Raw genomic sequence first — 14,622 nt, forward strand, 5'->3', positions numbered from 1 at the left:
ATTCTGAGTCTCCCTTCTTTGCCTTAAATATCAGTGTTCCTGAATTGTTGATTCAGGAACACTGATTGTTGATTAGCTGTTGGCTCATTTCTACCTAGTGTAGATTTTCCTCCTGAGTTCCAGATCTGTGCATCCAATTACCTTCTGGATGACCCAGAAATGCTCAAATTCAATACATTCAAAGTAACCAGGTGCAGTGGCGTATGCCTGTAATCCTAGTGGCTTGGGAGGCTAAGGCAGGAGGATCATGAATTCAAAGCCAGCCTCAGCAACTTAGCAAAGTCCTAAGCAACTCAATGAGACCCTGTCTCTAAATAAAATATAAAAAAGGGAGGGGAGGGGGGATAGTAGAGGATAGGAAAGGCAGCAGAACACAACAGACACTAGTATGGCAATATGTAAATCAATGGATGTGTAACTGATGTGATTCTGCAATCTGTATATGGGGTAAAAATGGGAGCTCATAACCCACTTGAATCAAATTGTGAAATATGATATATCAAGAACTATGTAATGTTTTGAACAGCCAACAATAAAAAATTAAAAAAAAAAAAATAAAAAAAAAAAAATAAAAAAATAAAAAAAAAAAATAAAATTTAGTACCAGCCACAAAAAAAAAAAAAAAAAAAAAAAAAAAAAAAAAAAAAAAAGGGATGGGGAAACCCCAAACCAAACCTTAAAACCAAAACATTCAAAGTTAAACTCCTTACCTACTAGTACCTTTTCTCCTCCTCATTTACTGGCTAAGACACACTCTGAGTAAGGTGAATGTGGGCTGTATAGTCAAGGGAGACCTAGGTTCAATCCCAGATCTACCTCGGGCAGGAAAGCCCAAGCTTTATTATCCATTAGTAGGGATATTAGTTGCCACATGATCTTCTTTGGTTTAGTTCTGTATCATCTACACAGTGGAAGACCATTAGATATGGTCTTGTTTAATTTGCCATACCCATTTCCATTTTGAATTATCTTTGGTTCCTTGAACATACCAGGTATATTGTATATGCTGCACTTTTGACAGCCCTCCCTTTACCATACTCAGCAAAACTACCTATTCACCTGTTCTTCATGTTTGAACCCAGATGGTCTCTGAGAAGCAAAGCTAGATAGTGTGTCTTAGTCACAGTTATATTCCCAGCAGCAACACAGGACCTAGACCGACAGTTACGAGTGTGATGACTGAAGGAAAGAAGCATGCAAAACACAAAGGTGTTTCCAGGAGCGTGTATTACACAGGTCTGGTGCAAGAAATAGCAAACAACTGCTATGTTTGTTTTAAAACCTCATCTGGTGCTAATGTGGAATCCTGATGCTTTGGGTTGCTCCCTGGTCCTCGGCTCCTCCAAAGTAGGCTGGGCCCAGGCTCCTGGGTAAGAGGACAGCCTCTGCATGGAACGTCCTGCCTTCTGTCACCTGAGGCATCAGGCACTTTGGTGATGCTCAGGGGTGGTTCTTCTTTCTCTACTTCTGCACATTCAGACTCCCACAGCCAACTTTGGCTGGGAACCTCACATGGTGTATGGGCCAGCCCAGGGGCACTGGGTGGCTTTGACTTCCTCTCCTGTCTGGGAGATGGGTTCTTAGGGTGGAATGGAGCTGTAGTTTCCAAATCTTGGGGGTTGGATAGCCCACCTTCCACTGTTGTCTTTCTGCCTGGGGATACCCTGTCTGGGTCCTCAATAAGGAATTTCCAGGACCATGTACCTGACTTCCCAGAGGTGGAGGCAGCAGCAGAGATGAGTCCTGATGAGCTGGGACAAAGTGCTGTTAATGCCTGGGAGTGGAGGTGCTGGGCCTTCCGGCAGCCTTCAGCGGGGGTAGGGTCTGAGGGTCCAGACCTACACAGGCTGGGGCCTGGTGAGGAGGAGGTGATAGCCTCCTCAAAGGCGTGTGGACTCCCAAGCCGCCTCTGGGGAACACTAGCACCTTCTATTCTGGGAGGCCCTAATATGACCCCTGTCAACAGGCCTGGGACCACCAGACCCTGGTTTCTTGAGTCCCTGGGCAAGAAGGTGTCCTCTTCCCCACCCTCTCCTGTTCCTCTGGTGGGTGGATTCTGGCTCACTTCTGGGTTGGATGCCTGTGCACCCTGGCTGTTCTCAGGTTCCTCATCGGTGTCATCCTCTGAGGAGTCTACCTCACGGATAGCTTCTTGCTTTTGCAGTGACTCTCGTCGTTCAGCTCGGTCCTGCCGAAGGGTCCCTAGGGCCCGTGAAGGAGCAGGCTGTAGCACTCCCTTCCCTGGCAGTGCCCCTTTCCCAGAGAGCACAGCCCTGGTCCCAACTACCTCCAGCGGGCTGGCTTCCCTGGGTGGCAGCTCCTTCTTTAGCTCACAGTGGGGCAGGTCAAGACCATGCTTGTGAGAAGGAGCTCGCTTCTTCTCAGAAGCAGCCAGTGCAGCGGCCAGTTTCTCCGCTGACTGCACCCGCTTAAGCAGTGGGGAGCGGGGTGGCTCTGCACTTTTGGGCCGTGAGAGTTGCCTGCCTAGTGGAGGTGACAAGTGAAGTTTGGTGGGAAAGGCCTGGGCTCCATGACCAGACAGGGGCGATGGGGAACGCTGAGGTGAAGCTGCTGGTGGTGGTGAAGGGGTGTGGGCCAGTGGAGATAGTGGGATGCTGCCTGCTGACTTGCGCCGTGGAGAGCGGTACTGGCGTTGGAGCTTGGGTGCCAGACCATGTAGGGAGCTGGGCCGTGTGTGCCCAGAGCCAGCTGGAGAACTGGGCACGCTGGAGCTGGGGGAGCTGCTCTGCGATGAATTCCCCCCTACTTTGTACAAACAGAGAGACAAAGGTGGATCAATGTTATCTGTAAGAAGTGATCAAGGGGCAAGGGAGGGCTCACTGGGATGATTGTCCATGTTCCCCTACCAAAGAACCAGTACCCAGACTACAGAAATAAAGTCACTCCCTTCCCCATCAATTCCTCCCAAGACTGCTGAATCTTTAGACATGGGCTGAAAGAGATTCTGAGAGTGGGACATGCGGGGAGCAGAGGGCCAAGGTACTTCCTATTTCACAAGGGGTGGTCTCTACCTGCAGAGAGCCCTTTGTACCTGAGTGCACTGTATCAGGGGTCACCCGGTAGCCCTGAGTGGGAGATCGGGGAGAAAGGCTGTGGCTGTGTGTGGGAGAGCCTGGCCCACTCTCCCCCGATGACAAGGAGCGGTTAAGGGAAGAAAGGCTGCGGCTGGTGTGCAGCAGGGAGGCCTGCTTAGTGATCTTCCGGAACAGGGAACTTCTTTTTCTGCTGTAACAATAAGGGTCCAAGGCCAAGTCAATGCATAGAGCACAGCACACTCTAGGCCTGGGGTTAAGCCACCCAACATATTGCCAGTACCCAAGTGCTCATAGCAGACCTCTGACTAAACTGGCTCACCTTTCTTGCCCATCCTTGCCCCGGTTCCTCTTGCTCCTTCGGGCCATCTTGGCCTTGTAGCTGCCTTTTCGAGCTGGTCCCACTTTAATGGATGTGTTCTCCAGGGGAGTTGTTGAAATAGCCACCTTGTTTCCACTCTGGGGAGCAAAGCAAAGCAGAGCATGAGGTCTAGGCTAAGATAGTAGCCATATTCTTGCTCCTGTCCCTACCCCTGCATATGGCTGTACCACAGCTCCAGTTTTTGCTCCTGTGCCAACATGTCTGAATAAGGCCTGTTTTCCCTCTCACAGATTAGGAAATGGCTTCCATTGGTGTCCAGAGTGGTTTGGGGACGGGAAGACAGAGAAGAAGCTCCCCTGCCCTGTTAGCCAGTCCTACCCACAGCTCAGAAGAATCTGGGCCTTGGCTAATGAGGCTGTTGCTTTCTGGAGAAAACTCTCTGCTGTGCCACCCAAGTTCTCTGTGACCCTGGAATCTGTGCTGTGTGTGCCCAACCCTCCCACTCCTCTCTGGCCAGTCCAGACTAACAAGACTGGGGTTGTTCAGGGGCTACAGTGGGCAGCATTCCCAGCACTAACCTTTAGGATCAGCTCTACCACCTCTGTGTGCACCAGCCCATGCACAGGCTCCCCGTTGACATGGGTGATAAGGTCACCCTGACGAAGCCCGGCCTCGCTGGCTGGACCTCCATCCTCCACATGCTGTCTCAGGAAAGAGCATCTTTAGTTTGAAGCTTGGGCAGGAAGTGTAGGGCTTATTCTGATCATTAAGCTGCGACCCCATTTACCATCACCCTTTGACCCCTGTGGATAGCATGGGCAGTGACGGAAGAAAGGACAAACAGGCTCCACTGAGGGGAAAGTGGAGGAGTGATGGAGCTGAGACAAGTCTAGATGGCCAGACATACCCACACCATGTGGTGCACAGTGTAGACATCTGAGTCACCCATGTAGACACGAATGGCCCGCAGGGTGAAGCCATACTTCTTTCCAGCTCGGTGGATGATGATGGGAGGCCTCAAGCTGCCAAGGGCTGGCAAGAAGTCCCTGCTTGGAGAAGAGTCTCTGGATGACGGGTTGGACGACTGGGAGTGTGGGGACATGGGACTGGCCAATGGAGAGCAGGTGTGATGTTCTGGAGAAGGAGAAGCCAGGACTTAGTGGGTCAAAGGCCTTGGCCTAGCCATGGTCCCAGCCTGGCGCCCTTTCCAGTCTACTGATTCCTGCCTAGCCCCAGTCACGGACAGAGCCTGAGCCCAGGTGTATCTTCCCCACAACCCGTGACCCACAAAGCCCTCTCACCCGCTCAGTTTCCCAGGTCTGAGGTGGGGTTGCAGGTGATGGGGACCGGCATTTATGCATGTGTTGGGGACTACATAAAATCTTCATACATATTTAAACATTGCAATTATCCTACGAGCTAGCCATTATTATTATTATCCACATTTTTTAATGAAGAACCTGAAGCTTAGAAGGATTAAAAACTTCCCAAGGCTAAGAGCCTTTCGTGATGAAGCCAAGATTTGAATATTAGATCTTTACCTTAAAGCCTACACTTGTCACACTGTGCTGCCCTGCCCTGACACACACACACACAACTCCAGACACCAATGCACACCTTTGGAGACCTTCATTTTCATAACAAAGGGACATACAGTTTCTCAGAGGTTCACACACACACACACACACACACACACACCTGCCGCCTGTACCCCTGCCACAGGCCTACAGAGATTCTAAGGCCCTTTCTATGGGTTTTACCCCAGCTCTTTAGGGGTCTCACCTGTAGGAATGAGAAGGGAAAGGGCTGTGGCTGAGGCAGACTTGATCACTTTGTTGACAGGGCGAGTGGTCCGCTTCTCTATAGAATCCCCAGAGAGCAGCCGGTGGCGAGCTCTACGCACAGCCAGGTCGCTGATGGCCTTGGCTGTGGCTCCCTCAGCCAGCTGTGGGGTCCCGTGGCTTTGCGTCTCCATGGCTATGGGCCAAATGAACAATGAGACCCACAATACAGCTGAGCCTCCCTTCCTGTAGTGTCCCCCCAGCCGAGGCCCTCTGACCACACACTACCACACCTGAGCTGGAAGCACCACTCTGGCTGAGAGGCTCCTCATCCAGCTTTAGTCGCCGCTCCACAGGCCTTTCAGGGACAGGCCCAGATGCCCCCTCTCCAGAAGAGGGTGTCAGAAGCCATATACCCTCCTGCTGTTGCCTCCTGGGGGTGCTGCTGACCTCCTCATGGCCTTCAGGGAAGCGAGGCACATCCAGGAGGCCTGAGCAACGGCGTCGCACTGTCATCGGAGGGCTTGAGTCACTCTCTGTGTGAGACGACTCAGACACCGACAGCCGCTTCCGTAATCTATGAGACATAAGGCCTGGGGTGAGATGACCCAAGCAGTCTCCCTCCTCACGCCAAGGCTTCCTTAGGGGCACACAGAGCTACAGTCACAGAACTTTTCTCCTCAGACATTCCACCAGGATTGCCTTGAGAATGCCACCTTACCCCGACAAGCACACCTCCCCAGCATCTGAATCTCTCCCAAGATTTGTGTGACAGGGAGGGTTGGCTGTGCTGCCCACCCTGGCGAGCCCTGGGTGCTCACATCTCAGGGGAACCAATCACCCAGCTCCGGTCTCGGCCCTTTAGCCCTGCCAGGCTATCTGAGCGGTCTTCCTTCTCCTCACTCAGGCTGCGCTTGGTGGGGGGTGGTGTCCGGCGTTCCTCCAGCAGTGAGAGCCGTTCCATGCTACTGTATACCTGTGGGCACAGGGACACACTGGAGTTGGCTCTGATAGCTACATCTCCCAAACGACAAATCACATCCTTGGCACCTGAAACTGGAATTTGAGTCTTTCCCTTCCTTCCCCCACATCTCAGTTGAATATCTGGGGAAGCACTTATCCTGTTGGCCTAGAACCACTCTTACTAATTCCTGATATAAGAGATGTTGATCCTGACATCGTTTATATCAGGAATTAGTGAGAGTGGTTCTAGAAGCATCTACTCTATGCAGCCCAGCACTCTGCTCTTCTTTTTCTGAAGTGGTCCTATCACCAACTCCCTCAGCCTGCCCCAGGTGTGTCTCTTGACAGGTCCTCTTCTCCCATCCCTCTGATCTGGCCTCCTAAGTCGCACCTTGCTGAACCTTGGAGAGCAGGAAGAGAACTGGCGGATCTCAAGGCAGCCATCCTCACTCACTTCCTCCTCATCTTCTGAGTCCACATGGTGGTATCGCTCCGAACGGGCTGGGCCAGACACACAGGACAGTTCCCTTCAGGGACCCTGCTGATGGCATCCTTGTGACCCTATCAGACCTCAGCAGAGCCCTGAGAAATTGTTCCCAGTGCATAGGCAGAGTATGCATAGGTACCTTTCAGCAAACCGGTAGGACCAACACTCCACCTCACCCGCCAGTGGCCTTACTGTCAAAGTAGCTGGTATCATCCTCTGATTCCAGTTGAGGAATAAATTCAGCTTTCTGGCGAAGAAGTCCTGTCCAGTCCAGACCCGTAAAAAATGGGTGCTGCTTTACCTCATAGGTACTGCCTAGACAAGAAGTAGGATGAGTTGTGTGGAATCCAGGCCAGCAAGTCAAGCAAGAAGCCAGACCTGGAAAAGGTGCGCCTGGAAGCCTAAGCTCAAACACCTTTCTTTCTCTGCCTGTAGCAAGCAGGGCAGAACTTCAGGATCCCGAAAAACTGTCTGCACCTGAAGCCTGAACTTCACGGTGTGTGGGCTTGGTCGCCCTTTCCCCTTTCCTAAGTGGTGAGAAAGAAAGAGTAGGGCCTGACTTACCTGTGCCCAGTCTCTCCAGAGGGTTCTGGTGGAGTAGTTTGGAGGTGAGGTCCTGGGCATCTGGGGGTAGTGCATCTTCACCCTCGGGCCACACAATCTCATCTGAAGTCATCAGGGATTAGAGAGAAAGGGAGAGATAGATAGTGGGGAGATGCAGAAGGCCCCAGTGTAATATTAAGGAAGAGAGGTCATAAGGGCCAGTCCAGAGCCCCTAAAAACCCCCATCTAGGAGCCAAATTCCTTAAGTTCTATAGGTTCCTCCCCTCCAAGAGGAATCACACTCCTTATTAGATGATGGCTGGCTCTTTGATCCAGGGTGGGCATTATAAAAACAGTGACTTCCCCTGTCCTGGAGCTCCAGATCACCCTGCTTTATTTGCTAAAATAAAGAGTTCACACTCACAGGATAGGTCCCAGGGGACTCAGTGCATGTGTGCATGCACACATATTCCTAAGAAGCAAGCATACCAAACACACACACTTGAATTCAGAACAAGAAATCCAAAGCCTCAACAGGGGCATGCATAATTCTTATTTGTGGATCTAGATTTTGACTCCACACTGGGTAAGGGTGATAGTACCTACCACTGATCACTTGACCAAAGAGCTCCTCCGGAGTGTCTCCAAAGAAAGGGACGCAACCCACCAGGAACTCATACAGGATTATGCCCATGGCCCACCAGTCCACTGGCTTCCCATAGCCCTGACGCAGGATCACCTCAGGCGCTATGTACTCTGGAGTCCCGCACACCTGGGCACAGAGAAGCCAGGCTGGCTCAGTATCCTGAGGCAGCTCACTGGCATGATGGCTGGAGGAGTGGGGATGCTCCTACTCTAGAAAAGAAGTCTCTGAAGACTCAACTTACCTTAGTTGAGAAACAGGATCAACTGGAGCCTCAGGGAACCAGAATTGGCACTCTCGGTGGGGTGTATTTCCTAATTAATCACAATGTCTAATCTCCCTGAGCTTGCAACACTCCCTTCTGGTATCTGGTCTCACAAACGGCCTCTGCCCTCCAGCCCAAAGAACAGAACCTATCCTCATGTGATTACTACAGGGACTTGTGAGCATCACAACCTGAAAAGTCAAATCAGGCAACATCTAGAGGCAGTTCTCAGGGAACTGGGCCCCAGCCAAGTGGAATTTGGAGCTATGTTCCAAGAACAACAGGCCCCAGGAGAGGTCTGCCCTTGACTCAGGCCAGGGATTCAGGACTGATCTCATATGAAACCACATTTATAGCTATATGACTTATTTTCTCCAAACCCAGAGGAGAAAGATGACTTTGGATTTTATATTCATATGATTCTCATGGCCCATCCTATTTTCCAAATGTGCTATTTCAATGTCTCCCTGGAACCAAAAGGTAGAAAAGATAGAAGCTTCCAGTCCTAACATCTGGTCACAAATAAGCATGTGGCTCCAAGACCTAATTATGAGTCCTGGAATTCAGTTCCCAGAGTTTCACCTACTTTCCTTACCTGCTTATCCAGGAACTCCCGGGCATCCTTTTCTATGTGGCCTTCATACAAGTTGGTTGTCAGACTCATGAGGCCAATTTTAGAGAGTCCAAAGTCAGTGAGTTTGATGTGCCCCATGGATGTAATCAGGAGGCTGGGAGGCCACAGGAAAAAAAAAATCATAGAGTTATTCATGGTTTTATACAAGTGCTGATTTTATTATTTGCCAAATTTTCCTACATAGGCCTCTATGGGTTTCTGTGGGACAAAAGCAGGGAGACAGGCAGCTATGAAAAAATATACAGCTCTGGCTTTGAAAATGCTCCATTCAGGGCTGGGGATGTGGCTCAAGCGGTAGTGCGCTCGCCTGGCATGCGTGCGGCCCGGGTTTGATCCTCAGCACCACATACAAACAAAGATGTTGTGTCCGCCGATAACTAAAAAATAAATATTAAAAAATTCTCTCTCTCTCTCTTTAAAAAGAAAAAAAAAAAAGAAAAGAAAAAAGAAAATGCTCCATTCAGTGGGCAAAGTGTGTTCCCTCCATATTGCAGAATAAAGCCCTGAAGTTCTTTGCTTCTTGGTGGGTATGTAGGGGTGTGTGTGCGCCACATTCTACACAAATAGCTAACCTGCCTTCCACCCATTCTCATGACTTCATTTCTCTTTATTGCTCCACCTGTAATTGACACTGGGAACAGGTTACCAGTGAAGAGGAAGAGACTTTCTTCTATAGAGCTGAGATCGACTTATCCTAAGGCTGTTTGCTCTAGCCATTCCTAACCCCTCCTCACTTGGGTAGCTCACTATCCCCATTTCAGGGAGAAGGGAAAGGGGCACATAATCTTGTCCCATGTCCATGGCTGTCTTATAAGGAGGATTGGTTGGGAGGAACTAGAAATCAGATTCCATTAACATACTCTGCTTGAGCCATTTCATTTTGTGCCAAAGGCTTCACCCTGCCAACCCTCTGTTCTAATGATTCCCAAATCATTGTCTCTGGCTCTGACTTCTTTCACAAGCTCCATACCTACCCAACCTCCCAGATACCACAAACTCACCCTGTTCAAAACAAAGGCATGCCTCCCAATTGGTTCCTCTTCTCAGTGAAAAAACAGTAATTTATGTAAATTACTGAGCTTTGTGATAAGTACTTTTAAAAATATTTTGGGGTAGGAGATGACAGAATGATAGAATGCTTGCCTAGCATGCATGAGGCCCTGTGTTCAATTCCTATTGCACATGCACATATAAATGTACAAAATCTGGCCCCTAAAAGGTTTTCTGGTACAACCAAACATCAAAGATATTATCATTCTCATTTAGAAAGGAGTAAATTTAATTAACAGACAAACTCATAGAGTTAAACAAGCATGAGGTCATGTGAACTTAGGTCTATCTAATGCCAAAGCTACTTTCTACCATGGAGGCTTATCACCTCTGTATCAGTTCCAAGCTAGAAATCTATAAGGCAACCTAGTCTCCTTCTGCTTCTTTGCTTCCCTTTCCACCCCAACACCAACATTAATTGTTCCCTTCTATTTCCCTACACTATCCCTTCCTCCATCTTGTCCCTGTGGTCTGGTGCAGGCATTGTTGTCTTTGGCCTGGTATCCTGAGTGACTTGTCTCTTCCACTAGTAGAGTGGTCTTTCTATACCAAAACCCAAATCTGAACATGTTGTTCTATCACACCTTGGTCAACAGGTCCTCTGAAGACTCTATGCTCCTTAAAAGAAAACCCAAAGTTGAAAGGATCCTTGATGGTCTAGCCCCTGCATCTCTCCTCTAGCCTTTTCTCTCACTTCTCTCCGACCTACCACCACCTAAGCTATACTACCTGGAGCTCCTGAATAGATCATGTTCTCTCATACCCGTGTATCTTTATACTTCTTGCTCCCCTGCTTTAGAAAGCTCCTCCTACTTTTTCCCACCTGATGAATGCCCTCCAAGAAGAAGCCTCATACACACATATTATCTGTCTCCCACACTAGATTTAAGTTCAATACAAAAGGGACTATATTTAAAACCCAGAATATGGTGCTTGGCACACTGTAGTATCAGTAAATGTCAGGACACTCATTCAGGCATCTATTAGATGTGCTAATTCCTTTGTTCTTGCTTGATTTCTTTAGGGGATTTCAGTGACTCTTTCATGTCACTGAAGCCTTATGATGCTCCTGCTCTTGTGGCAGTGGTCTTGGCATAGGAAATGGTCAAGAGGCTGGAGTACTAGGCCTAGAAGGACACACACACACCATCATTGTTTCCTAGGAGCCATTCTAGAACAAATTCAGACATGTTGTGTTTTCTCCCTTTATCTAGATTCAAGAGGGAAACCATGAACAATGGACCCAGATTGTGGGCATACTTGTCAGGCTTGAGGTCACGGTGCACGATGCCATAGTTGTGTAAATATTCCAAGGCCAGCACAGTTTCTGCAAAGTATAGACGCACCATGTCCACAGGCAAGGCCCCAATGTTCTTCAGCAGAGTGGCACAGTCTCCTCCTGCAACAAGCCCAGACTATTATGAGAGAAGCATCCAGCTCCCTGCTGTAGCCAGTTCCCAGGTTTGCAGTCCCTGAGGTCCCAAAGGAGATAGCCTCACAGGGTACCCTGGTGTTGGAGACTGATTCTAGCCCTCTGCTGCTGGCATGAGTGGGAAACAGGGTGTGGAGACGAGTGGGAAGTGAAGTGAATCTGCCAATGGCTGTCAAGATCATTGTTTAAGACAAAGGAGGAAAGAAACCCAGGCCTCTATGCCTGCATAATGACTTGTGGCTCTGGGGAATGAATTCTACAGCCACTAGACGGTTACATCCTATTGCCTCTCACTGTACCTGACATGGGCAGTCTCACAGTGAGGTGAGGAGTTTTGTGCTCACCATGGCCAAATGGCCTGAGATCCTGAGGCAGGAATGAGTCCCAAAGAGGGCTTGGAAGCTGACTCTGAAACTGTCCTCCTACATAATATACAGTTACTGGTCCTTATTTAGGGCTAAGTCTTGGGCTGTACCATGGCTTCCACAGTAGGCCACCTTTCTCCCAATACCTTCAGTACCTTCAACATACTCCATCACCATGCATAAGTGGCGCTTGGTCTCAAAGGAGCAGAACATGCTGACTACAAAGGGGTTCTCAGCGAAAGTCAGTATGTCACGCTCCACGAAGGCCTGCTGGATCTGGTTCCGTAGGATCAGGTTCTGCTTGTTGATCTTCTTCATGGCAAAGCGCTGCCGGGTAGACTTGTGCCGCACCAAGAATACGGCCCTGAGAAATGCAACCCAGCTCAGCCTCCAAAGGCTGTCAGCACCAGAGCTGTGCATTCCACTACCCGAACTACCTCTCACCTTACCCAGGCACAGAACGAGAGAGAAGGAATGTACACATTAATGAAAGGGATCTAAGCTCCCTGGTCCAAACACCTTTCAAATTTCCTGGTAGGCCAGGTCCTGAGGACACAGATGAATGCTTCCAGAACTCAGGGAAAGGAGAAATGTTACCAAGAGGGATGAGCATTTTGCCTGAGAAATGAGCAATGCTCAGATGTCAGAGGATATTGAATTCTTGCCTCTCCAGGGGGCTTCAGGGAGTGAGAGGATCCACCTGTGGACCCTGAGGTATCTGCTGCCCAGGGGTTTGGGAATCATATGCTTCCAGAAGGGAGAGAACAAGGGCTGACTCGTTTTACTCCTGGCCACATTCTGACCCCTGCCTTTACCCATAGGCGCCATTGCTGATGAGCTTAATAGTCTCGAAGTCTTCTTCAGAGGGTGTTTTCTTAGATTGCAGAGATGCCCCGCGGCCCTGGAAGACAAGGGAAAAGGCAGGAGGCAGTCATGCTTCTCAGAGTCCATGTGCTGGGGAAAGCCAGGACCAAGCACCAGCTCAGCTCAGCCCTGCTGCAGTGTTCTGTCCATCCTTCCCTGGGAGCAGCATGACTTCTCAGTGTCTGCAGTCACCAATTCCCCATCCCTCCTTCAGATATTCTCTTAAAGAGAATTCACTTCCTCTTGTTTCATAGGGTTCAGGCTCCAGGAATGGGAGGTCAGGGTCTTTACCTCGATGGAATCATCAGTCTCTGGAGTGTCAGGACTGTCGTAACTGCTCAATTGGGCCATTTCTAGAAATACAGCAAGGACACAAGAGAAAAGTGTGCGTGACACTGTCAGACATCATAGTAGTACCGTTAGGTCACAGAATAGGTGCATATGGGGTAGGCATTAATGCTTTCTGCATTTGCCTGGGATACAAATCCAGTCCTGTGGTTCTATCCTCAGTGTAGTTACAGTTTGGGGATCAGAAAATAAGTCAAATGCTATTGTACCACTCTTTCTTTCTTTTTAAATATTTTTTTTAGTTATACATGGATACAATATCCTCATTTTGTTTATTTTTATGTGGTGTGAGTGCTTTACATGTGAGCCAAATGCTCTGCCACTGAGCCACAACCCCAGCTCCTTGTACCACTATCTCTATGAGCCCAGTGCCATTCACAAAGCCTGATACATTCTATAGAAACTCATCTCAAACTTGGGATATTTCCTGGAAACAGGGCCTAAGGCTGGGCCATCCTGCTGGTCAACAGTGCTTTGCTGGGTGGGGCTGGAAAGCAGGGAAGACAGGAGCAGGACAACTACAGATTAGGATACACAAGCCCATGTTCATGCAGGGGCTCAGTGTGAAGCCCAGAAGAATGAAGATATTCTCTGAAGCGCTGAGTTGGACCACTCCAAAGACAGGAGGATTTGTAAGGTGGTCAGCAGGAGAGGCAAGTATGTGGAGGAGACGACCATTTTAAAAAATGTGACTGTCGTCCTTTATTGGTAGCCTAGTTTGGCCTAAGGCTCTAAATCCAACCTAGCTAGGCCCAAGGCAATCCAGACAGGGACACAGTAGACAGATATGAAGAGTAATTCCAAAAAAAAAAGGGTGTTTTATGACAGAGATCACAGGGTGCCTCCTATGGTCCTGAGGCCCCAGATGCCATGTTATGTCCACATCCAGGCTAAATCTCTTCTTTATAGCCCCCAGGCAGCATGCTCACCCTCTATGGGATCCCGTGTGAGTCCCAACTGGCTAATGATGTAGCGGGGAATGTCACATTTAATTCCATGTCCTTCTTTGGCATGGCCCTCAGCTGCTTCTAATAGGTGGTAGAACTCTTCAGGGTCAAACTCCTGTACCAGAGGAGAGAGGTGGTCATTGGTGAAAGATACAAGTGACTGCTATTGACCTCTTTGGTTTTATAGTATATAGGGGAGGATGTGATAAGACACCTCAACCTCTGAAGACCAGAAATATCATGATTCAGGGATCACAAAAAATGGGGAAAAAACAGTCTCCCATCAAGAGAGCTCTGCCTGTTAACCAGGTTTCAAGCCTTCCATTAGCCAGATGGTACTGTCAGGTGGGTACAGGTGCCCAGTCCAGAGCAGTCCTGGCACACACTAGACTGCAGCTCATAAGAGGTGCAGCTCCCAGTCATAGTGGTACATATACACCTTCTAACATCCTCTATGCACTTCCTATGTGCAAGGGGTGGAAGCTCCAATGCTGACCAAAGCATAGTCTCTGTCTGCATATAATAATAAAGGTGTCACTTCTGAGTGCCTATCAAGTACCATACCCTGGGCTAAATCCTTCTAACGACTCTTTGACTTTGGTGAGGAATTCAAGGTTCACAGGAATGCCTGGTGACAAAGTAAGAAGAAATGGAAAACCAGCATGCAAACCTGCTGGGTCCAAGCCCCTGCTCTGCTACAGACTTCATGCTCTTGAGCAGAGGCTCTCTAACCTCTGGTTTGCCAGTTTTCATTCCATACAGTCTCTCTATTTTGGAGAATTATACTACCTACTCAGATATGATCTACACCAGACCGAAGTCTTCTTAATTTTTTATTCTTTCTCAGCCCCATCTCAGAAATCTACCTTATAAATACCTCTCTAATCTACTGCTTCTTTTTTCCCCCTACCGTTGTCCTAATTCA

At 48.9% G+C, this 14,622-nt stretch overlaps 1 protein-coding gene across 12 annotated transcripts in view; it reads right to left on the reverse strand.

Moving 5' to 3' along the window:
• Positions 1 to 1,209: 1,209 nt before the first annotated feature.
• The window catches only part of Mast2 (microtubule associated serine/threonine kinase 2), a 181,613-nt gene continuing 168,200 nt past the window's right edge, over positions 1,210 to 14,622 (reverse strand). For 6 of the 12 annotated variants that reach the window (XM_046468719.2, XM_046468721.2, XM_046468716.2 and 3 more), the window contains 18 exons: positions 13,680 to 13,812; positions 12,694 to 12,755; positions 12,354 to 12,439; positions 11,694 to 11,902; positions 11,002 to 11,140; positions 8,653 to 8,785; positions 7,756 to 7,921; positions 7,171 to 7,272; positions 6,799 to 6,921; positions 6,511 to 6,620; positions 5,978 to 6,132; positions 5,450 to 5,733; positions 5,158 to 5,352; positions 4,283 to 4,509; positions 3,954 to 4,076; positions 3,376 to 3,512; positions 3,053 to 3,246; positions 1,210 to 2,766 (listed from right to left, as the gene is read on the reverse strand). In XM_046468719.2, coding sequence (XP_046324675.1) covers positions 1,265 to 2,766; positions 3,053 to 3,246; positions 3,376 to 3,512; positions 3,954 to 4,076; positions 4,283 to 4,509; positions 5,158 to 5,352; positions 5,450 to 5,733; positions 5,978 to 6,132; positions 6,511 to 6,620; positions 6,799 to 6,921; positions 7,171 to 7,272; positions 7,756 to 7,921; positions 8,653 to 8,785; positions 11,002 to 11,140; positions 11,694 to 11,902; positions 12,354 to 12,439; positions 12,694 to 12,755; positions 13,680 to 13,812 — 4,080 coding nt within the window. In that variant the 3' untranslated portion in view covers positions 1,210 to 1,264. The remainder of the gene's footprint in view (positions 2,767 to 3,052; positions 3,247 to 3,375; positions 3,513 to 3,953; positions 4,077 to 4,282; positions 4,510 to 5,157; positions 5,353 to 5,449; positions 5,734 to 5,977; positions 6,133 to 6,510; positions 6,621 to 6,798; positions 6,922 to 7,170; positions 7,273 to 7,755; positions 7,922 to 8,652; positions 8,786 to 11,001; positions 11,141 to 11,693; positions 11,903 to 12,353; positions 12,440 to 12,693; positions 12,756 to 13,679; positions 13,813 to 14,622) is intronic. The other 6 variants (XM_046468728.2, XM_046468720.2, XM_046468724.2 and 3 more) reach the window with 3 other exon arrangements.

Source organism: Marmota monax, unplaced genomic scaffold (assembly GCF_021218885.2).
Source record: "Marmota monax isolate L192 unplaced genomic scaffold, Marmota_monax_Labrador192_F-V1.1 WCK01_AAM20220418_F8-fsc00008, whole genome shotgun sequence".
Classification (NCBI taxonomy): Eukaryota; Metazoa; Chordata; class Mammalia; order Rodentia; family Sciuridae; genus Marmota; species Marmota monax.